We start from the raw sequence: 27,591 nt of genomic DNA, 5'->3' as shown, positions 1-27,591 counted from the left end.
GCTTGACTTCTTTAGTCAGTGTCAGTTGTCAGGATGCGAATGCCTTTGCTTCCTTAACTGTTGGCTTTAAGTAGTCTGTGCCTTATCTTTTAGCTTTATTTATATCTCTATTTATTTTTATTCTGCATGAATGAGTGTTTACCTCATATGTATGCACCACATGTGTGTGATGCCCTTGGACTCCAGAAGAGAGGTTGAAACTCAAGCTTGATAGTAATGGTATATCATTAATTTGATTTTTTTAAAATCCTATATTCTAATACAGGAATTTAATACTGTCTTCCACACAGTATTTTAGCTGTGTCTCACATATTTTAATATCTTGTTTTCACTCAGTTCATACTATTTCTTAGTTCTTATTATTTAGTCCTTATTTCACTAATTAGTCATTTGGAAGTCTGTTGTTAACACTTAAAAATATTTAGTGATTTTTTTTTATGCTTTTATTTGTTTTGGGTTTGTCTATAGCTTAATCCACTGTGCTCCAGGAAATAATTGATAGGGTTTTATTTCAGTTTTGAAACAATCTTTCTATAGAGTAGAACTCGTAACCCAGACTGCCCTCCAGTTCAATTCCACCTACCTTAGCTTCCCCCTGATAGTCTGATTATAGGCATATACCTCTATGACCACACCCAGCCCCTCTTTCACTTCTTTTTATGGTTGATTTTTATCTCTGGCAACCACTTATAAGATACAGCTCTTTTTTTTCTCTCTCTCTCTCATTTCTTTCTCCCTTTCCCCTTTTTTCTCCTTCTCTCTCCCTCTCTCCCTCTTTCCCTCCTCTCTCTTTCCTCCTTTTTTTCTTTTTTCTTTCTTTCTTTTCTTTTCTTTTTTTTTTTTTTTTTTTGAGACAGGGCTTCTCCACGTAGCCCTGGCCATCCAGGAACTGGCTCTGTAGACCAGGCTGGCCTTGATCTCAGAGATCCTCTTGCCCCTGCCTCCCATCACCACCCAGCTATTTTCTCAGTTTTTTGTAACTGTAAGTATTCATGGTGTCCGTTATGGTATTTCCCTATATGCATACACTGTGTTTTGGTCTCTCCTTTAGGGGATGGTTCCAGACTTCAGGCCCAAGTCCACCTACATGCTAGGCAGATACCCTCTTCTGCCCTTTCTCTGTTTCTTCCTTTCTCCTTTTTCCTCCCCTCTTTGTGATTTTTCCAGAAGTAGGACTGAGAAGCGTTTTCCTAAGGGGTGGCTGGCTATGTAGCTGGAAGAGGTAATAAGCCTCATCTGCCATTGTAGCACACAAGCAGCAGTGGGCCACAGCTGAGTCTCTGTAAAACCTGGTGGCTATGGACATTTGAATTGCATAGTATTTTTGTATATCACAGATTATTATTGCTTTGCTTTCTTTCAACCATTTAAAAAATGTAGAAACCATTCTTAGGTCAAGGGCTTTACAAAAACAAATGGAAGGCTAGATTTGATTTATGGGTTCTAGTTTGCCAATCTCTCCTCTGGACCTTATGGCATGCATTTTGTGTTTGTCATAACCTACCTGTTACTTATATATGTGAGAACATATAACATATATGTTATATATGTGAGAAATCTACATACTTTTATTTCCCTTCACTATGAACTGTTGAAAGTGTTAAAGAAAGGGGCAGGACCAGGCATGGTGGCACATACCTTTAATCTCAGTACTTGGGAGGCAGAAGCAAGTGGATCTCTGTGAGTTTGAGGCCAGCCTGGTCTATGCGAATGAGTTCCAGGACAGCCAGCCAAGATATGTAGAGAGACCCTGTCAATAATAATAATAATAATAATAATAATAATGGCAGCCATTGTCTTCAGTTGTATACTTGGCTCTAAGTCCAAGACCATGCAGATGTCCCTGGTTAAACTCAGTAAGGCCCCAAAACAAAAAGATATGAATGTAGGAAAGGAACTTCCAGTAGGGAGTTGACAGTAGTGTGATGGGCATAAGAATTGATATATGTGTAGTGAAAATGCATGAAATGTATGAAACTGTCAGAGAACAGTGTGTGCATGCATGTGTACGTGTGTGTGTGTGTGTGTGTTGATCAGAAGACAGCTAACTAGAGCTGGTTCTTTTCTCCCAATTGCCAGGGATTGGACTGAAGTCATCAGGATTGGTGACATGTGCTGAGCCATGTTGCCAGCTTATGGAATTCTAAAGGAGAAAGATTTTTGCGCTTACCTACACAATTCCCATTTCTGGTGCTCTTCTTTCCTTTGTGTTGGCTACAGTTCTTTTTTTTTCTACTTAAATTTTTCTTTATTTGCAACTTAACTTTTTTGTGCAATGCCAACAATGCAAAAGTGATGGCTGGTGCTTTTATGTCTTCACTTGAACATGACTTTATTTAAAAGGAAAAAAAAAAGCTTGGAACTGGCAGAAGATTCACTGTGTTACAGGGATAGATATTCTCTGGTTTGTGCTTTAAATCAAGAGAAAACCACGGGATCACAAATAAGTCAAATTCTATAGTACAGTTAATAAAATAATATTATAGTAATATAATATAGTTAATAAAATAACATAATAATGTTTTAAAATATGCTTGTAGGAAACCAATTGAAACAAATCACACCTCTGCTCAGCCTGTGGGTCTCCCCTTGAGGCAGAGTCCCTGTCTCAAAAAACTAACCCAGAAGCTATCTCCAGTTGACAGCTGTCACAAAGGAGGAGCCCCCTCTCAGAGGGAGTCTCATTGAGAATACAAATCCCACTTAAGAGCAGACCCCATGCCTAGCAGTAGATGGCCAATACAAAATGAACTCAAAGCTATTTTTTTAATTTTTTTGGAGGGGGGGTATCATTGCTTTGTTTGGGCATTTTTTACCTTGCTGGTCTTTGCTTATATGATTTCTACTTTTGTGTTTTTATGGGTTATGTATATGTGTATATTTCTCTGCTTTTTCTTTGTTTTTTGCTTTGTTTTATTCTTGTATTATTTTTTCTATTTGCCTGTTTGTTTCCTAAAGAGAGAGATAGAAGGTGTAGAATTGGAAAGGTGGGGAGATGGAGGACCTGGGAGGAGACGAAGGAGGGAACCAATGTCAGAACAGTTTTGTTGACTTGGGTGTGGTGGTGTACACCTTTAGTCCCAGCACCTGGGTGGCAAAGGTAGGCTGATCTTTATGAGTTGGAGGCCATCTGGTCTAATGTAAGTTCTATGATAGCAGGAATCCTGCTATCATAGACAAACAAACAAAACAAACAAAAAAGGATATATAGTGTTTGGAGAAAATTATTTTCAATAAAGAAAATCTGAAAAACATACTCTTCATTACTCTAGCATACTAATAGCAGCACATTTTTCCTCTCCCTCCACCCATTGTGACACAGATGAGGACTAATAGCAGCACATTTCCTCTCCCTCCTCCCTCTGGGACATAGATGAGGACTCCTTGTTGTAGCAAATAAAAATGAGTGTCAGACTATAATGTTTATTATTGGACCTATAATTATTGTGACTGTATTATTTAACCAGCTATCACAAATAATAAGACACAGACAACTGTTCGATTTTATAATTGCCATATTACTTTGTGCCAGGCTACCTATGTTGTCTCAGTAACCTCACCATTCACCTCCCAGCCCCCATACAAATGCCACCTGGGCTACCTTCCATCCATAATCTTACAAATACTGCTTCTATTTTGATCTTGGTGTTTTCTCCATCCATGCCATCCTCAGAGTTCTTCCTCCTCACCCACATGGTTCCTTCTCCACGCTAATCCATCATGGTGTCCTTCCTTCTCTCTTCCCATCTATCTGTCTCCCATGATTCTCCTGTCCTCTAAAGCCTGGGAACCTTAGCCATGTCTACCTCCATTCTGCCATCCAGGTATAGGCCATTTAATCAGCCAATCAGGGTTTACATGACAAGGATAGTTGTACCCAGGCACTTACTAGATCTTGAGGGTCAGCCACTAGCATCAATATATAAGCATCAGACTGATCCCCAACAACTCCTGGTGGTGTTCCTTTATCAGTCACACACATTCTGTTTCTCATTATTAAAGGTACTGACAAACTTAAAAGACTACAAATACGGTGTTAGGGGGAAGTGTCTTTGAGGTGTTCTGATTTGGTTTTTTGAGACAGCATCTCACGGTGTAGCTCTGATTGCTCTGGAACTTGTCTTGCCACGTGGATCAGGCTGCTCTGAGAATTCTTGAGATCCTCCTTCCCCAGTGTTCCTGTGTATATGCCACCACATCTGGCAGATTTGACAGTGTGGGGTTTAAGAAAACAAGTATAAAATACATATCACTAACTAAAAGTATTCTTTATAGGCAAGTGGTTCTAGGGAGCTAGTCATGCCAGTGTAAAGACCGAGGTCTGAGTCCCAGAACTTACATAAAGCCAAAAGTGGAAGCACATTTACAATCCTGGAGCATCTATGGCAAAGTGAGAGACAGTCCAGAGACTCCTCAGAAGCACCAGCTAGCCGGGAGTGTGTTCAGAGCCACAAACAACAGAGAGCCCTTTTTAAACAGGTAGAAAGTGAAAATCATGCCTGAGGTCCTGCGTGCTTGCACTTCCACATTTACATGCACCTATCACACACACACACACACACACACACACACACACACACACACACACAGAGGGAGAGATTTTATTATTTGTTTTTAATGTTTTTATTCTACTCCTATTTTTATTGCTGTAAACGTACGTAACATTTCTCATACTCACCATTTAAAAACATATTTTAGTTATATTAAGTATATTCTCATTGTGAAATAGGGCTTCAGAACTTCATCTTGTAAGAATGAAGTGGTATACTTATTAAAAAGAATGAAATGGTATATCCACTGAAAAGTAAATGAAATGACTTCTCATTGAAAAGTAAAAATGAAATGGTGTACTCATAGAAAGCTAAAAATGAAATGATATAACCGCTGAAAAGTAAAAATGAAGTGCTATTCTCATTGGAGAGTAAAAATGAAATGATGTACTCATTAAAAGGTAAAAATAAAGTGATATATCCATTGAAAAGTAAGAAGGAAATAATATTCCTGGAGCTGGAGTGAAGGTGCAGAGTGTAAGAACACCACTGAAAAGTAAGAATGAAATTATATACCCTTTGAAAAGCAACTTTCTGTGCCCTCCACTGTCCATCTTCAGAACTTTGCTCACCGTTACAACCTGAAACTCCTGCCCATTAAATAATAATGTCACATTCCTCATCCTGTTCTATAACTAATTTTGGTAACTCATGGCAATGCAGTTATATAGTATTTGCCTTTTTGTTCCTAACTTACTTAAGCTGCTGCTTTTGCTTCAAGTGCATGTATGTAATATGTAACACAGTGGGTGTTGAAGGGTGTGCCGGGTATTTTTTTTAGGAAGTTCTTCATGTAGGAATCTTGACAAATGTGATTGCTGTTCTGCTAAGCTGTATATCTGAGTGTTTGTTAATGTGACAAAGCTTTGTGTTGGCTTTTCTTTTGCATCACCAGGGCTCATGCAGAATCTCCACCTTGTGTCAATGGCAAAAAGACTGACACTGATGATAAAGGGAAGAATAAAGATGAAGGGGAAGTCTGCAACCATGAAGGAAGGTCTGCAGATGCTGAGGCCGAGCTTAATCCAGAAGAGAAGAAGAAGAAGCGCTCTGGATTTAGAGACAGAAAAGTATGGAACAGAGTTTTGCTAGTGAATCAGAACCATGTCTCCTGGTCTGCCTTTCAGATAGGTCACAGTCACTCCTGAGTTCAACTCTTTACTAAGATTGTAAGCCAAAGGTACACTGGTAGTGTGAAATGTTATGTGACAGAGTTTTCCTGGGATTCGCAACATACACAAATACATACACACACATACCTACTCGGAGATGTGTCTCTACTCAGAGACAGAGAGCCCACAACAGACCAAAATACAGACATCCGCAAAAGCTCACTTAATGAACTAGTGTGTTTTATTAGGGTTATTTATAGGACCATGAGTGAGACGTTGCATACAAGAGTAAAAATGACTCAAACACAGATACATCACCGCAGCCCACCCAGCACAGGTGACCTTTCACACAGCTGGGAACCTGGAGCACATTGCATAGCCTACAGGCAACTCAGTCGTTTCCAGGTGCCTCAGATGGCCTAAACCTCTGCCAGGCAGCTCACCTAGGTTCTTTTTCTAACAGGCTGGTTTGCTGGTCTCTGCTTCTTTGTAGCTTCAGTGGCTGGTCTGAGAGTAACTCTCAGAAGTCTTTACTGAAGTCTTTACTATGTACTCTTGGGGTGGAGGGGCCTAGTGAACCTGGTCAGTTTCTGGAACTTCCTAGAGCTATTTTGAGTTTCTTACCTTCTGTCTTCAGGAGCTTCTTGCAGGGTAGAGTGTTTTTCCATCTCAACTACTATACAAGGTGAAGCCAGAGCAGTGTCTGGGGTTGGTCTTCAAGATGAATATGCTCTTTTTTCTTTCTGGGTCTTCCTTTTTTTTTTTTTTTTTTTGGCTTTTTGAGACAGGGATTCTCTATGTAACCTTGGCTGTCCTGGAACTCACTCTGTAGTTCAGTCTGGTCTCGAACTAATAGAGATACACCTAACTGCCTCCCAAGTGCTGGGATTAAAGGCATATGCCGCCACCACCGGACTCTGGGTCTTCTTGTGCTTCACCTTATCATAGCTAAACTGAGTTTGTGATATTTCTGGTTTGCTATGTCAAATTATGAAGGGAGAATAATATTTTAAGGGGAGCGTACAATTCCCAGAAATCCAAGTGGTTGTTGACAGTGTGATCTGTGACAACAGTCTCGTGTACTGCATCTTTACCTTAGAAAAGTTTCAATTCCGCTGTGATAATGCCTGTGCCTTCAAAAACCTGAGTTCCTCAGGCATGAGCAATAAACACTCTGAAGGGTTATTTCTCTAGGCAGCTTGCTTGTTCAGATTAAAATTCTCACTTTCAGCTGCAAAAATACAAATGCTACAGCAGGTCAAGTTATTTCCCATGTGCTGTCATGTGTGTCTGTAAGAATCACTGCTTTGAGAAGTACTACGACTTTTAGATGAAATTATACACATATCTTGTCAACTTCTAAACCCAACTGTGACTGGGGTGAATTTGAACAAAAGTTGTGTATCACAGTTCCTCAGGTATCCACTGAGTTCTGCAAATTCACAGTTCAGTGCTGCCTCATGCTGCCAGTTTCATTTACACACTTCCCCTTTAGAAACAGTCAAAAGGCTCAAGTCAACATTTATTAACCTGCTTCCATGATAGCCTTCCACTTCTTCCCTAGCAGATGACCGGGCCTCCTGCTTTGCAGTGACACTAAGGCTATCAGTGCAGTTTATGAATGTTAACTCCTGGAGCTATAAAACCTAAGTGATCTAAGTCAGGGACAATTCTTGCTTCTTCCCTAGGCTCAGAGAAGAGCGGTCTCCTCACCTCTGCTGAAGGGTAGCCGCTGTGCATGTCATTTCCCAGCATTCCTTCCCATCACTAACTCATGGCTCTGTTTTTTTTAGATTTTTCTCAGTCACTATTTATTATTTTAAATAGCATGAAGACATGGTGAGAATTCTTCTGTCTGTAATTTAGCACTCATAACCACATTTTATCAATACCAAATTTATTTTTAAACAAAATACACAGTTTATAAAAGCAAAAGTTACAAAGTGTAAACAAATACATCTAATAAAACAAATGAGATCTTTTAAATAAAACCAAAAATTTTACTGAAACACTTCTTTAAGAAAAAACAAAAACAAAAACTAGAGCTGTGGAGATATCTCAGTGAGTAAAGGCACTTGCTGCCAAGCCTGGTGACCTAAGTTTGATCTCTGGAACCCGAACCTAAGTGGTGAAAGGGGAGAACAGATTCCTACTAGTCATCCTCAGACCGCCACATGTACATTGTGGCGCACACACACACACACACACAAGCCCGAGGACACATACCCATAAAAATAGAGAACTTTGTACAATGATTATTAATATTTTCTATTGAGTCACATGATTATTAAGGTGACAGTTACTTCTTAACCCGGTGTATATATAAATAACAGACACAGAAACATGTTAGATTTTTAATACTCTTAAATTACTGTTGCAGGGTAAATATTAACCCCCTAAACTCTCTCGTCTACTTCCCAGCTAAAACCCCCATGCTACTTGCTTTAGTCACTCCTATCTGGGGTGCTTCTCATCCAAAATCTTCATAAATACTTGCACATGTTTTCCATTTGAGCTTCTTCTGCTCCATCAGGCCATTCCTCACAGGAAGCTGCTCTCAGCCATGTGCTTTTTGTTCACACTAACCCATGGCAAAGTGCTCCTTTCTCTCCTTCCCCTCTCCTTATGCTTCTTCTCTGACCCCCAAGCCCAGAAACCTTGGCTCTGCCTGCCTCTCTTTTGCCCAGTCCAGGCTGTAGCCAATTATTAGAAATAATGGGGGAGGCGAAGTTACACTCGTGAGAATGTGCTCATCTGGGATTTAAACAGATCTTGGGGCACCAGTAATTAACAATTAAATACATAGCACCAGACCAACCCCCGAGAGAACTTGGTGAAATATTGTGTGATACACTATATATTTTTTTAAGTTGTAAGCTTACTAAAAGCCATCTCTACTACTATTCTTAGTGCTGGAGTTTGCATCATTTTAAAAGTACTGTATCTCTCTGGAGTTCTTGTTTGCCTGCCATGTTTGAGACAAAGCATCCTTATTTCCTAAGCAGTTGCTGTTTTACCATAAAGAAGTTCTCTCTTACTTGGCCAGAATCTCATGTATAGCTTTTAGCCACACTTTACTTTTGCTTTTCATATATGATGTCTGGATTTTGCTTAAACTGCTTTTCTACAAAACAAAATATATATGTGGGGTGCCACAAATTGAATTTTGTGTGTATGTTTTGTTTCCGTCTTTTTTTTTTTCAATGATTCTTCTGCCTCACCTCCTGAATGCTAAGATTGTTTGTATGACACCATGCCCCAATACAAAGTAGATTTTTATAATAATTGCTTCCTTTTGTTTTTTTGGAATATATAGAAAACTCAGCAATGTACTTTAATCCAATTTAGCAGAAAATTGTTAGACGTTGCATTTTCAGATTGGCAACGAAAGCCATGCATTTTGGACCTGGGACATTGCCTCCCCAGGGACAGTGTAGCTTGGTCATTATGTGTCACTGTAATTGGTCCTGATCAAGCACAAGCCTTGTGTGGACCAGTTGTACCAGCCTGGCCTTTCTTTTGAGGAAGCCTCAGGGAAACCCTAGTTTATGCCATCTGGCAGGCAGAAACTAATGAGCTCAGTGGCATCTGAATTGTGTGTAGTTGAACAGTGTTTTTTCCACTGAGGCAGAAGCAATTTTCACCCTACTCAGGACAGCAGCCTCTTAGTGGGGACATCCCTTTACTGGCAGCTTTCTTCTCAGTCTAGGCCAACAGTTGATCTGCTTCTCTTGCTGTGTTTCTGGTCTGTGCTTATCAGCCATGCTTAAATAGGAGCAGTCCAGGTGCTGCAGCTGGTGGAGTGGAGTGGAGGTGTTTGAAAGGTGTTAAGTCAATAAAAACTCAGGGACTTATGGGTTTTTTGGCCTTTTGATCCTCTACCAGCAGGGCAAGAGCTTCTTTCCTTCCCTTGGCCATCTTTCACAGTTGTGGGCAGTGGGAGAGTGAGCTCGTTCACTTTTGTCACCGGAATCAAGTGTTCATCTGGAGATGTATATCGTTTTAGCTTGCTCTTCTACTGTTAGCTCTTCCAGCCCACATCCTTGATACTAAGGATTGAACTTAGGACCAAGCATGAACTCTGTAATCAAACTGTTTTCCCCAAACCTAATGATACATATTTTAATTCCTCATATACAGGGGACAGGCTCCAGGCTATTTAACTTTTAAAGTTTGGTATGGTTGGAGTTTATTGACACTTATTTTAGGTGTCATTCAGTTCCTCCCATGTCTGTATTACTGAAGTGTTGGCAGTTGGACTCAGACTTGTATGTGGTCCCTGTAGCCACATTAGTGGTGATATTTCCTGTTATCAGTAAACATGTAATATTTGACTCTTTTTTTTCTTCTCCTTCTCCTTTTTAGACAATTTATTTATGTGTATTTAAATTTATTTCTATGTGTATGAGTGTTTGCTTGCATGTATGTATGTGCATATGGATATGTATATGCATGTGTGCAGTGCCTGTGCAGTGTACCAGTACAAGAGAGTGCCAGGTCCCTGGAACTACGTTACAAACAGTTGTGAGCTAGCATGTAGTTGGTGGGAATGGAACCCAGGTTCCCTGAAAGTGCCCTTAACCACTGAGCCATCTCTCCAAACTCTTATTTTCCTTTTAGCACCTATTGATAGTCAATATCTTGTTCTTTCTATTCATTGTGATCTCAAAAATAATACTCTAATTTATTTTCCTCCCCCTCCTCCTTTTTCCCCTTTTCGATAAGGTGTCTATCCTGGCTCCCTCTAGCTCCCTGTGCAGCTGGGGGAAACCTTGAGCTTCCAATTGATCCTCCTGCCTCCACCTCCAGGTGCTGGGACTAGAGGCAGGCTCCACCATGCCTGGCAACTCTTTTTCATTTGTTAACGTGAGTATTTTATAAAGAGAAACCATCCCTCATCTGTTTGGTTTTAAGTCCTACCCATTGGTGTAGGCCACATAAGAAAATTAACTCCTGAATTTGATCCATTTGCACTCAGCAGTTTTATGGAAGATACATCTTAACATAATGACGCTTAAGAAAGATTGATAAGGGTAGGAGCAATGGCTCAGTGGTTAAGAGCACTGGCTGCTCTTCCTAAGGTCCTGAGTTCAATTTCTAGCACCCACATGGTGGCTCAGAACCATCTATGATGAGATTTGGTGCCCTCTTCTAGCATGCAGAAGAACATGGAGGCACAACATTGTATACATAATAAATAACTAAATCTTAAAAAAAAGCAAGAGTGATAAATGACAGAATGAATTATTATAATTTTGTTAGTAAACCTATGAGCATCCCTAGCTCCTTATTAGTAAGTAGCCTCTCACTGCTTCCAAACTGTTCTCTTGGATTCTGTGTTCTGAATTCCTTCTGTAGTAATTTGGTGAAATCACCAAGTCACTAGAAGGAAGCAGCAGTTGGTGTGAAACAGGCTCCAGAATATGATGCTAAGCTAGTGTGTGTGTGTGTGTGTGTGTGTGTGTGTGTGTGTATGTGTGTATGAGTTTATGTGTACATGTATGCATGCATGTGTCCACATGTGTGACTGTGTGTTCATGTGTGTGCTTGTGCATGTGTGTTTGTATGTATTAAGTGCTACCAACATGTTCATACTGAATGTGTTACTTTTCTGAACCTATTGCTTCAGAATAAAAGTTTATAGCCACACAGAGCCACTGGTTTATATATTGATCCTCTACCAGCAGGGCAAGAGCTTCTTTTACAGCAGCTGAATAGTGCTGAATAGCACCAGGCCCTTATCCTGGTGCTCAGACAGGCAGAATAGCCTGAATAGCACCAGGCCCTTATCCTGGTGCTCAGACAGGCAGATCTCTGAGATCAAGGCTGACCAGGGATAGACTGTGACCCTGCCTCAGAGAAACAAACAAACCAAGAAATACTGTACAGAATGTACGTACTCAAATTAATAGCTTTCTGTAACATGATTGAATGAATCTGCAACAATCTGGAAAGCTGATCTTCAAGCTTGAAACCCTTAACCTTGATCTTATCCTCCTACCTTGAATATGACTGATAATAGTTCATAAAAGCTGCCTGCCCTAAACGTTCCTAACTCCTCTCTCTCTCTGCTCTCTCCTCCTCTCCTCATCCCCTACTCTTGTCTTTAGAAAAACTAGAAGAAATACAAATGGGCCACAGGAATGTTATTTCTTCTCTAGCCAGTGTCACCAGCAAATAGGTGTCAGCTAAGGTGCAATGCCTTTGCTCTAAGTCCTGTTCAAGCCTCAAGGCTGCGCAGAGATTGGATAACTTTTGCTGTGTTTGCCACACGCTCAGTCTTTTAGTCTTCTATGAAATCTTAGATTTGAGGGTTTTTTTAAATGTATTTTATATATTTGAGTGTTTGCTTGTATACCGTGTTCACGCACTAATCCCAGAGGCCTGAAGAGGGCATCAGATCCCCTGGAACTGGAATTGTCGAGAATGAAAGCCACCTTGTGGGTGCTGGGAATTGAGCCTTAGTAGTCTGGAAGAGCACCAAACCTCAGAGCCATCTTTTCAGCTCCCTAAAATCTCAGATTTTAATGCAAGTTATTGTTGAATTCCTGTCATGTGGAGTCATAAGTTGGCAGATTGTTCTCAGTTGCAAAACCACATTTGGTTGTACAACTAAGACCGTTGTTAAACAGCTGCTGCTAGTGACCTGAAAGTATCTATTAAGGGTTGACACATACAATAATTGCTGTGTTAATTGAAAAAAGTTAACATATCGATAATTTTGAAAATATTGCCTGCTTTATAGACAAAGAACTAATGAGTTTTTAGCTTTTATTGCATTGACACATTTTTATAAGATACAATTTAGTATTGGCTACTTCAGCTTCCAAAACTCAGGGATGAAGGCCTGGGATGTAACTTGCTTGGTAGGGTACTTGCCTAGAGTTTATGAAGCAGTGGGTTTACTACCTAGAGCTTTATAAAGTACTGGGTGTGGTGGTATTCACTGTAATGCCTGCATTTGGGAACTGAAGGCAAAGGATTGGAAGCTCAAGGTCTTTCTCATCTACTGAATCAGTCTGAGGCTGGCTGACATACTTGAGGCCCTGTCTCAGAATAGTGATGATGATGATGATGAAAAATATCATTCAAGTATTAGAGACTTTTTCCCACAGAAACACTGTAATTGGTATAGTATTTTGTATGTTTTATGGGTGAGTGAGCTGACATACTTTTAGTTAATTGTAGCCGTGCTTGATTGTCACTTGTCCTCAGACATTTGTACTCTGCCCTCTGTTCCTTTTAGATACACTGCATGCACAGGCTTGCTGGGAATTTGCCTAATAATGAAGTGCTCCTGGCCTACTAACAATTGAGCTTCCATGATATACAATTTTATTTTTCTATGCTATGATTTCATGGCGTGATATACACAGTCCTTATGAGGGCTGCTAACCATCCAAACCTATGAAGTTTCAAGTCTGTTTTCTCTTAGTTAGTATTCAGGAAATTCCACAGAAAGTTCATCCCATTTGGAAAGTTAGTATTTATGAGCCTGCAGCAATTCCCTGTTACTAAGGCTTTTTAATTCTTTTTAAATTTTACTAGCTTTCAGTAACTAGAAAAAAATTTTTGAGAGCTCTAAAAAAAAGTTCTACTAGGGTATGAATGATATATTGTAAGAAAAAAATTTAAATTTTTTTGAAATTGAGCTTATTTATTAGAAAGTTCCAACTACAGAGAGATAATCAACTTATTTAAAAAATAAGTTGAGCGATATGAGAGAATTGCTGAACTTGAGCACAGCTTCCCATAGTAACATTCTGTGATTTTCTCATTTTAGGTGATGGAATATGAGAATAGGATCCGAGCCTACTCCACACCAGACAAAATTTTCCGCTATTTTGCCACCTTGAAAATAATCAGTGAGCCTGGTGAAGCGGAAGTGTTTATGACTCCACAGGACTTTGTGCGCTCCATCACACCCAATGAAAAGCAGCCAGAGCGTAAGTTGCTAGCATGGGAAGCAGGCTTGGGGTAACTGTTTCTTATGGCTAAATTACCTCCTTCTTTGGACTTAGTAACATTCATGGGTCCAGCAATAATTTAAAATCACTGTTTGACTATTGATGCTTGGAATTGTGCTCAGCTTCTACAGTCCAGTGTGTGTGTCTTCTTTAGGGGAACTAGCTGAGATAAACTGTGTGTGGAAAGAAACTGCATTAAAGTAAACAACTAATTTAGGACATACTGTAAGGAAAATTATTGGGTAGGGTGCTCCAAACTTCAGACCCTCTCTTAGAAGAGCGAAACTCAATGTTTTTGTGATCTGCAGTCTCATCAGTGTACAACCAGGCGAGTGCTTACTACACAGTGAGGCTGCTGGATTTGGGTGACGGTGACAGCACTGTGCTCTTTGTGCCTCCCACACTGTTTGCCAGCTCGGAGGTGGCCACAGGACAGCAGTCCTGATCCTGGGGTGGCTGATTGCCTGGGAGGGAGGGAAGGAGGTGGCCAGCGCAGACCTTGTTCTCCAGATGTTTGCATTGTACGTTTTGAGTTACTCAGCAGTTTTCCATCCTTACTGGCTCCAGCATTTAAAAACAGAAACTGTAGGAGGACATGACAAAGCATGTAATTTTTTTTACAAATGCTATGGGAAAGTCCCTGAAGGACTAGTGAATGCAATCTAACAGCAGCTGAACCCCAGGGAAGAGAGCATCTGATTTTTTCCTCAGTAAAATAAAAACACCCAACTTTAACAAGAAATTACACAGCCATACTAAAGAACAAGAAAGCTTAATCAATTAACAGGAACCAAAGAGCTTGACAGTAATTATCCCTGGGTATACCCAGGTAGGACACCTGTGGTGGACTGCATGTGGGCAGTCAGAGGTCACCGAAGAGCAGTTAAGACTTTTCCAGATAACTGAAGCTTTTTGGTGATAGAACTGTCCTACACAAAGAGTCAAAGAATATACTTTATATTGGCATGAAAGGACACAACACAGCAACTCAAAGCCATACAAAGAAGAAAACAGCATTATAAGCCAAGCATACTTTTAAACCAAAAATGGTTGGACCCCTTGAATCTATGATCTATAATCCAAATGTTCCAAAATCTGAAGTGTTTGGAATGTCAGTGTGACACTGTGAGTGGATAATTCCCTATTTGACCACTTGTGAATTACAGTCAAAACACCAGTGCACAAAAAAATGTCATCTAAGATATTAGTGGGCTGTGTATAGAGCGCATGTGAAACAGAAGTGTATGATGCTAAGTTGTACCTTCTTCTCCACTCAGTTCAGTGCCCAGTTCTGCTACACAAACTGTGGGTTTTTTTGGATGGACTACTGATGACTGCAATCTAAGAGCAGATGAACCCCAGGGAGGAAAGACACTCTATACATGTATAGCTTGGAGAGCTGAATGAATAACTCACCTTCATTTTGGGTTTTTTTTTTTTTTTTTCCCTCTGTTTCACCTCCATTTTTCTACACTAATCCCCCATGCCTTTTAGCAAGCCTGAACAAGGCATCATTTCCCTATGGAAGAATGCTGGTCACTTGTATTACAGAATTTCTTTCCTCTGCATTTTACTGGTTGTTTCCCTACAATGTTTGTTGTGTTTCTTGGTCCTCTGTGTTTTATCTATCTAAAAAATACATAGAAAGTTCCAGAAAAGGACACTACCAAAATAACTATAAATGTTGAAATCAGAAGGACATATTCTATTCTTTTTCAAATGTTCCTATATTTTCTAATAAGCTTCTTATATATTCATTCAAGAAGTATTGAATTGCTTTCTGCTCCCAAAGAGTTTTATAATAAGATATACTGTTTTATTAACTGCATTGAACTTTAGACATAGAGTATTTTTAAATATCTGTATTTATTTATTTAATGTGGATATACATATCAAAGAATAACTTCAGGGAGTGGTTTTCTCATTTCGCCATGTGAGTCCTGGGGATCAAACTCACGTGGTCAAGTTTAATGGCTGGCACCTTTAGTCACTGAACCATCCAATCCAAGATTTAGATTTTTTTTCTTTTTTTTTTTTTTAAATTTTTTTCATCAATTACACTTTATTCATTCTGCATCTTTTTAAGCTGGCTTCAGTGGCTTGTTTTGTGACATATGAGGGAAAAAGCCAAGAAGGCTTGTATGCAGAAAGAAAGGGGCTTGCAAATATAAACAGTTTCATGCCTGCATCCAGATAAAAATATCATTTCTGCATCCAGATAAAAATCTCATTTCTATCAGTAACTTTAAAGAATGTAATTTTCTTCCAGTGTGACAATGAAAATGAACCAATACTTTAAGACAGGCCACCAAAGACTGTTTCCTCACTTAAGGAATATTATTTTTATTCCTTTTAAAACAATTATATTTTCTGGTTGCCTTCCATACCCTGCCATTTAACTTTGCAGCACTTTGCTGTTTGCTTATTTGTTTTTGCTTTGGTGGGAATTGAATGCAAGGCTCTCTGCATGCAATGTAAGCACTCTACCCCTGAACTACATCCCCAGCCAACTCCCCTTTAATTACTGAAAGATGTACTATATAAACCGAGTAGTTACTGAGAGTACAGTACACCAAGCACTGTCCTCATTTTCATGGGAAGCTAGAATAATGAATAAGTGCTTTTCTTATAGATGAGAGTCATGAGGGAAAATTCTGATACATGAAAATGAGATCTATCATTTACTCGTTAGCAAGAATGTTGATAACAGCAAAATAAAATAGGCTGCTCCTGTGTGAGGTAAAATAAAGAAGAGTAAGGCAGTAGATTTCTATAGTTTAAATTTCTGTCTTCACTTGGTCTCCAGTCAGCTGTTCCTGTTTCAACTTTGTTTTGTTATGACTTCACATATACTATATCCCAGGATACCCAGCTGATCTAAATCTGTGAGTTTTAATTTTAGAACTATTGAAAATAATCATGAAGCACAGACTACATAAGGCCCCCTAATTAAACAATTTGAAATGAGCTGATGAATTTCAGAATGAAAAGGTGAATAAGAATACTTCTGTATTAAATACAAAAATGTATATATAGAGGAAAGCCATAGTTAAATGTGAAGCACATTAAAAGGGGAAAAAGAATATCATATGTTCCTTGAACACATCTCAGTTCCTCTATGGAGTCGATGTTGTCACCACCATCCCTGGACTCAGGTGGCTGCTTCAAGCTGTGGGTGTGAATGGCTCTCACTGTAAAAAACAGTTTTCACAGGCATGTTTGCTCACACCTTTAATCCCATCACTCTGCAGGCAGAGTCAGGTGGATCTCTGAGTTCCAGGACAACCAGGGCTACACAGACAAACCCTGTCTCCAAAAACCAATACCAAAATCAAAGACATTTCTCACAATCATTCTATGATGTAGGTAACCAGAAGCATGAGATGGGATAAAAGTTCCATGAAATAGGAGTTTTGTGCAGAACACAGCATACACTATGGCAGAGAGGGTCTCTGTTTCCTTTCTGTTATATCAGCCCAACTGACTTCTTATCTTGTGAATGGAGAAGCAGGTCTCACTGTATCATTCAGGTATCCTGGACTCCATGTTCTCTTTAGGATCACCCTTCACCATTTAAGAATATAACCTAGAACCCCTGCACAGATGTAGCCCATGGCAGCTCAGTCTCAATATGGGTGCCCTAGTAAAGGGAACAGGGACTGTCTCTGACATGAACTCAGTGGCTGGCTCTTTGATCACCTCCCCCAAAGGGGAGCAGCCTTGCCAGGCCACAGAGGAGGACAATGCAGCCAGTCCTGATGAGACCTGATAAGTTAGGGTCAGATGGAAGGGGAGGAGGACCTCCCCTATCAGTGGACTTGGAGAGGGGAATGGGAGGAGATGAAGGAGGGGCCTACAGCTGGGATACAATGTGAATAAACTGTAATTAATATAAAAAATAAAAATTTAATTAGAAGAATAATCTTGCCTATAAAGAACACTTTTAGTTAGTGATATGTATTTTATACTTGATCCTTACAGTACTGTTTTCCATAGAGTAGAACAACTGCAGCCAACTTCCTTATTCCTTTTTTCTTTTTTTCCTTTATTAATTATACTTTATTCACTTTGTATCCCCCCTGTAGTTCTCTCCCTCCTCCCATCCCAATCCCTCCCTTCCTCCACCCTCTGCATGCATGCCCCTCCCCAAGTCTACTGATAGGGGAGGACTTCTTTTCCTTCCTTCTGATCCTAGTCAATTAGGTCTCATCAGGAGTGGCTGCGTTGTCTTCTTCTGTGGCCTGGTAATGCTGCTTCCCCCTCAGGGGGAGGTAATTAAAGAACAGGCCAATCAGTTCATGTCAGAGACAGTCCCTGTTCCTATCACAATGGAACCCACTTGGATACTGAACTGCTATGGGCTACATCTGTGCAGGGGTCTTAGGTTATCTCCATGCATAGTCCTTGGTTGGAATAGCAGTCTCAGGAAAGACCCCTGTGCTCAGATTTTTTGGTTCTTTTGCTCTCCTTGTGGAGTCCCTGTCCTCTCCAGATCTTACTATTTCCCACTTCTTTCCTAAGATTCCCTGAACTCTGCCCGTGGAACCTTCTCCAAAATAGACCATATAGTTAGTCACAAAGTAAGCCTCAACAGATACAAGAAGATTGAAATAATCCCTTGCATCCTGTCTGATCACCATGGAATAAAGCTGGACCTCAACAACAGAAATAACAAAAAGCCTACACACACATGGAAACTGAACATTTTGTTACTAAATGACAGCTGGGTCAGATAAGAAATAAAGAAAAAAATTAAAGACTTCCTAGAATTCAATGAAAATGAAGGCACAACATACCCAAACTTATGGGACACCTTGAAAACAGTGCTAAGAGGAAAGTTCATAGCACTAAGTGCCTTCAAAAAGAAATTCGAAACATCTCATGCAAGCAACTTAATGGCTCACTTAAAAGCCCTAAAAAAAAAAGAAGCAGACACAACAAAGAGGAGTAGACAGCCAGAAATAATCAAACTCAGGTCTGAAATCAATAAATTAGAAACAAATAAAACAATTCAAAGAATCAATAAAACCAAGAGCTGGTTCTTTGAGAAAATCAACAAGATAGACAAACCCTTAGCCAAACTAACTAAAAGGCAGAGAGAAACTATCCAAATCAACAAAATCCAAAAGGAAAAGGGGGACATAACCACAGACACTGAAGAAATTCAAACAATAATTAGATCTTACTTCCAAAGTCTATATGCCACAAAATTTGAAAATCTAAATGAAATGGACAATTTTCTTGACTGATTCTACATGCCAAAGCTGAATCAAGACCAGGTAAACCAATTAAATAGTCCTATATCCCCTAAGGAAATAGAAGCTGTCATCAAAAGTCTACCATGCAAAAAAAGCCCAGGGCCAGATGGTGTCAGCGCTGAATTCTACCAGACCTTCAAAGAAGAGCTAACACCAATACTCCCCAAACTTCCTCATTCTTTATGGCAATTTGTATAATTCGTACGTTTTAAAGGGGAGGAGGAACACAATAATATTTGACAACAATTAAAAATTATAAGCAATTCAGATTTCATTGTTCATAAGAAATTTTACAGCATAGCACTCATTTCTGTGTGGAAGTCTTGGAGCCAGAAGAGCAGAGTGGAGTAGTTGTGATGGAGACTATAAGCATTGGGCCTATAAACCTGAGTATTCATTTTATGTTCTTTCAAAAAGGAACTTGGTATAGAGCATTGCAATGGGAGTTAAACATGGGCTGCCTGAGTATGTGTGTCTTCACAAAATTAATGTGTCATATAATAGTTTGGAAAACTAGTACAAGGGTTTAGAAATCTAAGCACTTTCAAAACAGTACTAGCTTTTGGAGACACTTAGAACCATGATATGCTTTTGTATAGGAGATAGCTACAGGTAGGCACAGGGTCTCACTCTGTAGGCCAGGTTGGACTTAGAGCAAAGTTGGTTTTGTTTTAAATACCAAATAGTAAATATTTAAGGTTTAACAGACCGAAAGGCAGATAGTAAATCCTACTCTTACTTCTAAGGAAAAAGACACAGTGAGGAGGGCTGTCGCTTCCCACACCCTCCCTCCTGTGAATTCTTTAGGCTTGAGTGATGTCATAGCATGCAGTGAGGACAGTATCTAAGGAACTGTTGAAACTGCTGAGCTAGTACTGGAGCTTTCTTAGTATTGTGATTAGCCCAATCCACAGAAATGAAGGACCTCACAGCCTTTGGTGAACATGGTTTAAGGAGAAAAGTGGTATAAGTTGAAGTTAATTTAGAAGGTCTGTTGAGGTTGTAGATATAACTGATGAGTCATAATTACTAAAGGATGCCACTACTGGACTTACCAAAGCAGATGGGGAAAAGCCCACAAGGCCTCAACCCTACAAATAGAAGTATAGGCAACTGGGGAGAGCTGGGAGCAGGAGAGGTGATCCTCCTCAGGGAAGGGCACACTAATTGGTTGTCCAGTGCCAAAAGGTCATCCCTGAGAACATACATATAAGTAACATGGTCTGAAGAGGTTGTATTTAGGAATATATATGTATATACATATATGCATGCAATAACAATTAATGAAAAAACGTAGCCATAAATATGGAGGGGAATGGGGAACATTATATGGGAGGGTTTGGAGGAAAGAAAGAAAAGGGGAAAATGTGGCAATTAAATTATAATCTCAAAAAACTTTAATTTTTAAAAGCATTGAGTTTAGATATGTGACCATTGTGGCCAAGATTTATTAAGGATTATCATTTTTTCTTTTTGTGTGTATTTATGTGTTTATATGCACATATGTGAGCATATTTGTGTGCACATGTTTATACGCATGTAGATACCAAAGTCAACTTTGCTCCATCCACCTTACTTTTTGAGATAGGTTCTTGTATTAATCTAGAGCTGAAGAGTTCTGCCAACTGCCTCTACTTCCCCAACTCTGGGATTACAATCCTGTGCCACCACGCCTATCTTGAGCATCACAAATCTCATGAATTCTGCATACCAGTTCAAAGTATCAGACTCACACCCGAGGTTAAATATGTATGAGATATTGCAGAAATCTGAAACTTGATTATAAAAAGATTAGCACTTAAATTAAAAGCCAAGAAGTAGATGATTAAAGAATGTGAAAACTCACAGAAGATAAGATAATCATTCAAACTCTGACTGAAAGGTAGACAAGCTGTGACATTTAAGATTATGCTAAGACCTTTAGTGTTCCACATGCTTTATAAAAATTTGGAATATTGAAATTTTATATTCTACAATTAAGATATCTTGTGTGAACCCAGAAAATTGACTTTGTCTTATTGTGAAAGACCTTGAAGTTTGTTACAGTTTACACATTCTGACTTTATTAAATGGCTGCTTATGATAATCCACTTAACAGTCTGGCCTTTGAATAAACTAAAATTTGGAAACTGCTGAACTTGGGTGTAAACGTGCTGCCCTGTCGCTCTCCAGATCACACATCCCAATAGAGATGGTGTGGTCCCTGGCCGGCCCTGGAGACTTTCATTCTGGGGTTGTATGTCCTCCTAGTTAGTTGTCTAAGGAGGTGACAGAGGAGAGACTTGAACTGAGGATGGCAGGGTGCTTTGGAAGAGGCATGGACCTCATCCTTGGGCCTTTGATTGTGTCCTGTTTAAGAGCTTGCCATTAGCTTAGGTTTAGAGCTACCATCCTCTTCCCCCTATTCTTAGGTTTTCCTGGCTGCTTTGTGGATTATTTAAACATTTTTACTGTATTTTATTTTGAGTGATCTTTTTGTGTCTTGACTTTATTTCTTTGAATATATTTAGTGATTGTCATGGGGATTATCCACACTTCTTACAGTGTTCTGTGAGAATTTGCTTTTACCACTTCAGGTAGACTAGATGGCCCACTAACAGTAAGGCCTTCTCCACTTTATGTTGTGTATATCCTCTGTATGTAAATATTGAAAACTCCACCCCAAACCGCTTATGTGAAGAATTTAAGAGAAGACAGTTCTCTCTTTTCTCTCTCTCTTTCTCTCTCTCTCTCTCACACATATGTACACAGAGTGAGAGAGAGTGTGTTGACTGATGAACCATTTCCGTTGCTCTTTTGTTCTCTAGTTCCTGGTTTTTCTCCACTGTCATTTCCTGTCTCTGAGGAGATGGTCTCTTGCACACGGAGTCACCATTTTCCTTCATCTTAGAATGCTTTATTTTGTCTTTATTCTTTAAGGATATTGTCACTAATAAAAGGAATGCAGGATTGGAGTTCTTTACTTTCAGCACTTGAACCAGTTGCCTCAAAGTTTTTTTCTTTGTCTTTTTTTTTTAATAGTTAGATGTTTTTTGCCTTTTTAAAAGATTCAGTGTGTGTGTGTTGTTGTTGTCATTGTTGTCTTCTCTTGCTTTGTAGGAAATTGAAAATTAAGGGGGAGATAAACAAAGCTTTAGTTTTCTTTGTAGCTTTCTATTCTGTTTGTTTATAGGTTGGTTAGCTGGTTGGCTGGCTAGCTAGCTGGCTGGCTCTTAGGCTGGTTGGTTAGTTGTTTGTTTGGGTAGTTGGTTGGATGGATGGATGGATGGATCTTTGACTGGTTGGTTAGTTTGTTGATTAGTTTTTGAGCTGGGGTATCATGTAGTCCAGGCTAGTCTTGAAGCACATGGGGATCTGCAGAGGGCCATGAGCTCTGGGAGTAGACGCAGTGCCCATTTCAGATGTGCACCACAGGCCTGACATCAGCTTATATTGTTGAAGTTTGTTCTGTCTTTTTATTTGTTTATTTTTCTTTTTTTTATTTTATTTTATTAATTACACTTTATTCATTTTGTATCCCCCCATAAGCCCCTCCTTCCTCCCCTCCCGATCCCACCCTCCCTCCCCTTTCTGCATGCATGCTACTCCCCATGTCCACTGATAGGGGAGGTTCTCCTCTCCTTTCTGATCTTAGTCCATCAGTTCACATCAAAAGTGGCTGCATTTGTCCTCTACTATGGCCTGGTAAGGCTGCTCCCCCCTCAGGGGGAGGTGATCAAAGAGCAGGCCAGTCAGATTATGTCAGAGGCAGTCCCTCTTCTCATTACTATGTAACCCACTTGGACACTGAACTGCCCTGGGCTACATCTGTGCAGGGGTTCTAGGTTATCTCCATCAATAGTCCTTGGTTGGAGTATGAGTCTCTGGGAAGTTCCCTGTGTTCAAATTTTCTTGTTCTATGCTCTCCTTGTGGAGACCCTGTCCTTTCCAGCTCTTACCTATTTCCCACTTCTTACATAAAATTCTATTCACTCTGCCCAACAGTTGACCATCAGGCTCAGCATCTGCTTTGATAGTCTGTAGGGCAGAGGCTTTCAGAGGCCCTCTGTGGTAGGTTCCTAGTTTGTTTCCTGTTTTCTTCTTCTGGCTTTCAGAAGCCCTCTGTAGAAGGTTCCTAGGTTGTTTCCTGTTTTCTTCTTCTTCTGATGTCCATCCTCTTTGCCTTTCAGGATGGGGATTGACCGTTTTAGTTAGGGTCCTCTCTTGCTTAGTTTCTTTAGATGCACAGATTTTAGTGGGTTTGTCCCATGTTGTATGTCTATATGAGTGAGTATATACCGTGTGTGTCTTTTTGCTTCTGGGACAACTCACTCAGGATGATCCTGTCCAGGTCCCACCATTTACCTGCAAATTTCATGATTTCCTTATTTCTCATTGCTGAGTAATACTCCATTGTATAGATGTACCACAATTTCTGCATCCATTCTTCAGTTGAGGGGCATTTGGGCTGTTTCCAGCTTCTGGCTGTTACAAATAAAGCTGCTACAAACATGGCTGAGCAAATGTCCTTTTTGTGTACTTGAGCCTCTTTTGGATATATGCCCAGGAGTGGTATGGTTGGATCTTGGGGAAGCGCTATTCCTAGTTGTCTGAGAAAGCGCCAGATTGCTTTCCAGAGTGGTTGTACAAGTTTAACATTCCCACCAACAGTGGAGAAGGGTTCCCCTTTCTCCACAACCTCTCCAACATGTGTTGTCACTTGAGTTTTTGATCTTGGCCATTCTCATGGGTGTAAGGTGAAATCTCAGGGTTGTTTTGATATGCATTTCCCTAATGGCTAATGAGGTTGAGCATTTCTTTAAGTGCTTCTCTGCCATTCAGTATTCCTCTCCAGAGAATTCTCTGTTTAGCTCTGTTCCCCATTTTTTAATTGGATTACTTGGTTTGCTGCTTTTCAGCTTCTTTAGTTCTTTATATATACTGGATATGAGTCTTCTATCAGATAAAGGGTTGGTGAAGATTCTTTCCCAATCTGTAGGCAGTCGCTTTGTTTTGATGACGGTGTCCTTTTCTTTGCAGAAGCTTTTCAGTTTCATGAGGTCCCATTTATTGATTGTTGTTCTTAGAGCCTGTGCTGTTGGAGTTCTGTTCAGGAAGTTTTCCCCTGTACCAATGAGTTGTAGGGTATTCCCCACTTTTTTTTCTAGCCGATTTAATGTGTCTGGTTTTATGTTGAGGTCTTTGATTCACTTGGACTTCAGTTTTGTGCAGGGTGATAAGTGTGGATCTATTTTCATTTTTCTACATGTAGACATCCAGTTGGACCAGCACCATTTGTTGAAGATGCTATCTTTTTTCCATTGTATGGTTTTGGCATCTTTGTCAAAAATCAGGTGTCCATAAGTGTGTGGGTTTATTTCTGGGTCTTCTGTTCAGTTCCATTGATCCACCATTCTGTTTCTATGCCAGTACCATGCAGTTTTTAAAACTGTTGCTCTATAGTACAACTTAAGATCAGGGATGGAGATACCTCCAGAAGATCTTTTATTGTAGAGGATTGTTTTAGCAATTCTGGGTTTCTTGTTATTCCATATGAAATTGAGAATTTTTCTTTCCAGGTCTGTAAAGAATTGTGTTGATAATTTGATGGGAATTGCATTGAATCTGTAGATTGCTTTTGGTAAGGTGGCCATTTTTACTATGTTAATCCTGCCAAGCCATGAGCATGGGAGATCTTTCCATCTTCTGATATCTTCTTCTAATTCTTTCTTCAGAGACTTGAAATTTTTTTCATACAAGTCTTTGACTTCCTTGGTTAGGGTTACTCCAAGGTACCTTATGTCATTTGTGGCTATTGTGAAGGATGTTGTTTCCCTAATTTCTTTCTCAGCCCTTTTGTCTTTTGTATACAGGAGGGCTACTGATTTTTTTTTTTTTTGAGTTAATTTTGTATCCGGCCACTTTGCTGAAGGTGTTTATCAGCTGTAGGAGTTCCCTGATAGAGTTTTTGGGGTCACTCACATATACTATCATATCATATCATATCATATCATATCATATCATATCATATCCTCACAACAGTAACCAAATTATTAGAAGCAGAGATGCAAAACAAAGCTTCTGATGTTCATCAACTAGTGTGAAGACATGAGACTAGAGTGCAGAGTGATGCATGCACCTTTCATACAAGCACTGTGCTGTTCTGATACGTAAGCAAAGAGCTGGTGTCTGTCTGCCAACATTTGTTCTTTGAGTCTGAAAATGGGGCAAAATAATCATTCCTTTGTGGCTTTGGATGAATATTGTAGCTAAGTCATCTAGTATCCTTAACTGAATAATTTAAAACAAAACTGAATGCCACCATGTATTTCTGGTGAGTTATAATCAAAGACTAATTATTTTTTCCTCTATTTTGCAGACTTGGGCCTGGATCAGTATATAATAAAGCGCTTTGATGGCAAGGTGAGCAAACTGGTGCACAGATGTCCTAAGATGTTTTACTAACAAGGTTTTTGGGTTTCTCTAAAATCATGCGTGACAGACCTGTGAATATTGTTTAGCTGCTGAGGAAAGTGTGTTTAGGTTTGGAGACCTGGGTCTTCAGGAGATCCTGCACAGGAAATCAAGTGGAGATTGGGGGCTTGTGGGTTTGTTTGTTTGTTGTTGTTTTTTAATGTTTTTCTATGTAAGGTAACTCATGGTTTGCTTACTCCATATATTAAGGCTGAATTCAGTGTTTGCTGACTTTTGAATATTAACACAAAAGTCGTCATGAACACTCCAGTATTACAGTCACATTTCACGTTGAACCTTCTGACAGTTTATGGCAATAATCCTAACTATAAAACCACAAGGATTTCTATAGTGCTTTTATTACAGTTATGAAGATTCTCCCAATTTGCATGTGTTTGGATTGTACTTTCAATACTTTGTACCTGATGAAGAAATCATGTAATACTACATTCTTAGGCACTAAAAAGAAAACTTTCAATTTTATTATCTCATAAAGGTGTCAGCTCAACATGGTTTTGTTTTGTTTTTTCTTTCAGGATAAGTTGTTCAAAAGGAAAAAGGAAAATGTACATAGGGTCAGAATGAAAGTAATGGTCAGTTTTTAAAATATTTTTAATTAAAATAAAATTATCTCATTTTCTCTTTTCTTCCTTTCTTCCAACCCCTCCCATGTACCAGGCCTTTCTCTTTGTTATTGTGCTATGTGTGTATAAATTCGTACACATGTAAATACAGTCTGCTGAATCCATTGAGAGTTGCTTGTATGTAGATGATTTCAGGGCTGACCACTAGGAATTGGATAACCAGTTACCAGGCTCATCTCTGAGGGATGACTGAATCTCCTCTCAGCAGTTGTTTGTATGGATAGAACCCCTTGAGATTTCTCTCTGTGAGATGTCTCCCTGTGAAAGCACGCCTCTTGGTGCGGTCAGTGTTCAGGTCTTGTTTAAGCAGCTATAGTGTTAAGATACAGTAAGTGTAACTTCCTTGTCATTTCTAGGAGACACAGCCTTACCATGGACTTCCTGCTCCTCTGGCTCTTGACAGTCTTTCTGTACTCTCTTCCATATTATAACCTGAGCTTTTTGTGGGAGTTGTAGATGCAGCCCCTGGGTCCAGGCAGGCTACAGTCAGTTGTTCTCTGCATTTGACCAGTTGTTTTCTGTCGATCTCTGTCTGCTGCAGAGAAAAACTTCTTTGACATGGAGAGAGAGCTATGCTTATCTATGGGTGTGAAAATAAGTATGGAAGCTGATTTTATGGTTTCAAGGAACAGGCTCTGAATGAGAAAGCATTCTATAGGAATTTGCTTTGCTTTTTAAATAGGCAGTTCTTTCTCAACATCTGTGTATGTCGTTGTTTCTGTCTCAACATCTTTTGGAAGACATTCTGCTATGAAGTGTGTAAAGGATCCCATCTTAGTTTCCCTTAAAGAAACAAAAGCCAAAACCATGTTTTATAACATGTGTATAACAAAGCCCATTTTCTGATTGAATTGTATGTTAAGGTTTATGTCAGGAAAAGCCAGAACAAATATAAAATAACATTTTCTTGGGAGTGTTTTTTTATTTTTATATAAATTTCATAGACCTTTTACATGTGAATCAGAAAACAGTGGCTCATTTGATACTGACAAATATCTGTTGGTTTTACTCTTCTGTTTAATTAACTAGACATTACTGTTAAGTAAATGTTTCAGCTGGCCATCAATGAAACTGAATTTGATCAAGCAGATTTTGCATTTTGATGGGAGCCTTTCTCCAGAGCCCTTTACTATCTTGTTAGTGGGCTCTTGCTTTTTTTTTTTTTTAAGATTTGTTTATTTATTTATTTATTTAATGTAGGTGAATGCTCTGTCTTCATGCACAACTGCATGCCAGAAGAGGGTATCAGACCCAGGATAGATGGTTGTGAGCCACCATATGGTTGCTGGGAATTGAACTCAGGACCTCTGGAAGAGCAGCCAGTGCTCTTAACCATTGAGCCATCTCTCCAGCCGGGGCACTTGGTTTTTTTTTTTTGTTTTTTTTTTTTAATTTGTATGAGACTTTAATCTTGCATATACACCACAGGCAAACCAAGGAGACCAACACCAGAAGGCCTGCTAATGCTCCCATGCCCGCCCATTCCTTCAGATGATTCATGGCTGCAGCAATCCATGATGATAAACCTGTGGCTAGTCCTGCGTCCACTCTGGTAGAATTTACCGTGACAATGGCCACTCTCAGCTGCTCCATCGTAGTATCGAATT

The 27,591-nt window shown here is 39.6% G+C and overlaps 1 protein-coding gene across 6 annotated transcripts in view; it reads left to right on the top strand.

Moving 5' to 3' along the window:
• Micu1 (mitochondrial calcium uptake 1) overlaps window positions 1-27,591 on the top strand; it is a 162,605-nt gene that overhangs the window by 25,697 nt on the left and 109,317 nt on the right. For 3 of the 6 annotated variants that reach the window (XM_060369507.1, XM_060369509.1, XM_060369508.1), the window contains exons 3-5: window positions 13,446-13,608; window positions 25,246-25,289; window positions 25,877-25,933. In XM_060369507.1, the coding sequence (XP_060225490.1) occupies window positions 13,446-13,608; window positions 25,246-25,289; window positions 25,877-25,933 (264 nt within the window). Of the gene's footprint in view, window positions 1-5,445; window positions 5,621-13,445; window positions 13,609-25,245; window positions 25,290-25,876; window positions 25,934-27,591 lie in introns of all 6 variants that reach the window. The other 3 variants (XM_060369505.1, XM_060369506.1, XM_060369504.1) reach the window with 2 other exon arrangements.

The sequence above is a fragment of the Meriones unguiculatus genome, chromosome 16 (genome assembly GCF_030254825.1).
Source record: "Meriones unguiculatus strain TT.TT164.6M chromosome 16, Bangor_MerUng_6.1, whole genome shotgun sequence".
NCBI classification, from domain to species: Eukaryota; Metazoa; Chordata; class Mammalia; order Rodentia; family Muridae; genus Meriones; species Meriones unguiculatus.
Note: the sequence above shows the minus strand (reverse complement) of the source record. Positions and strands in the feature narration are given on the sequence as shown.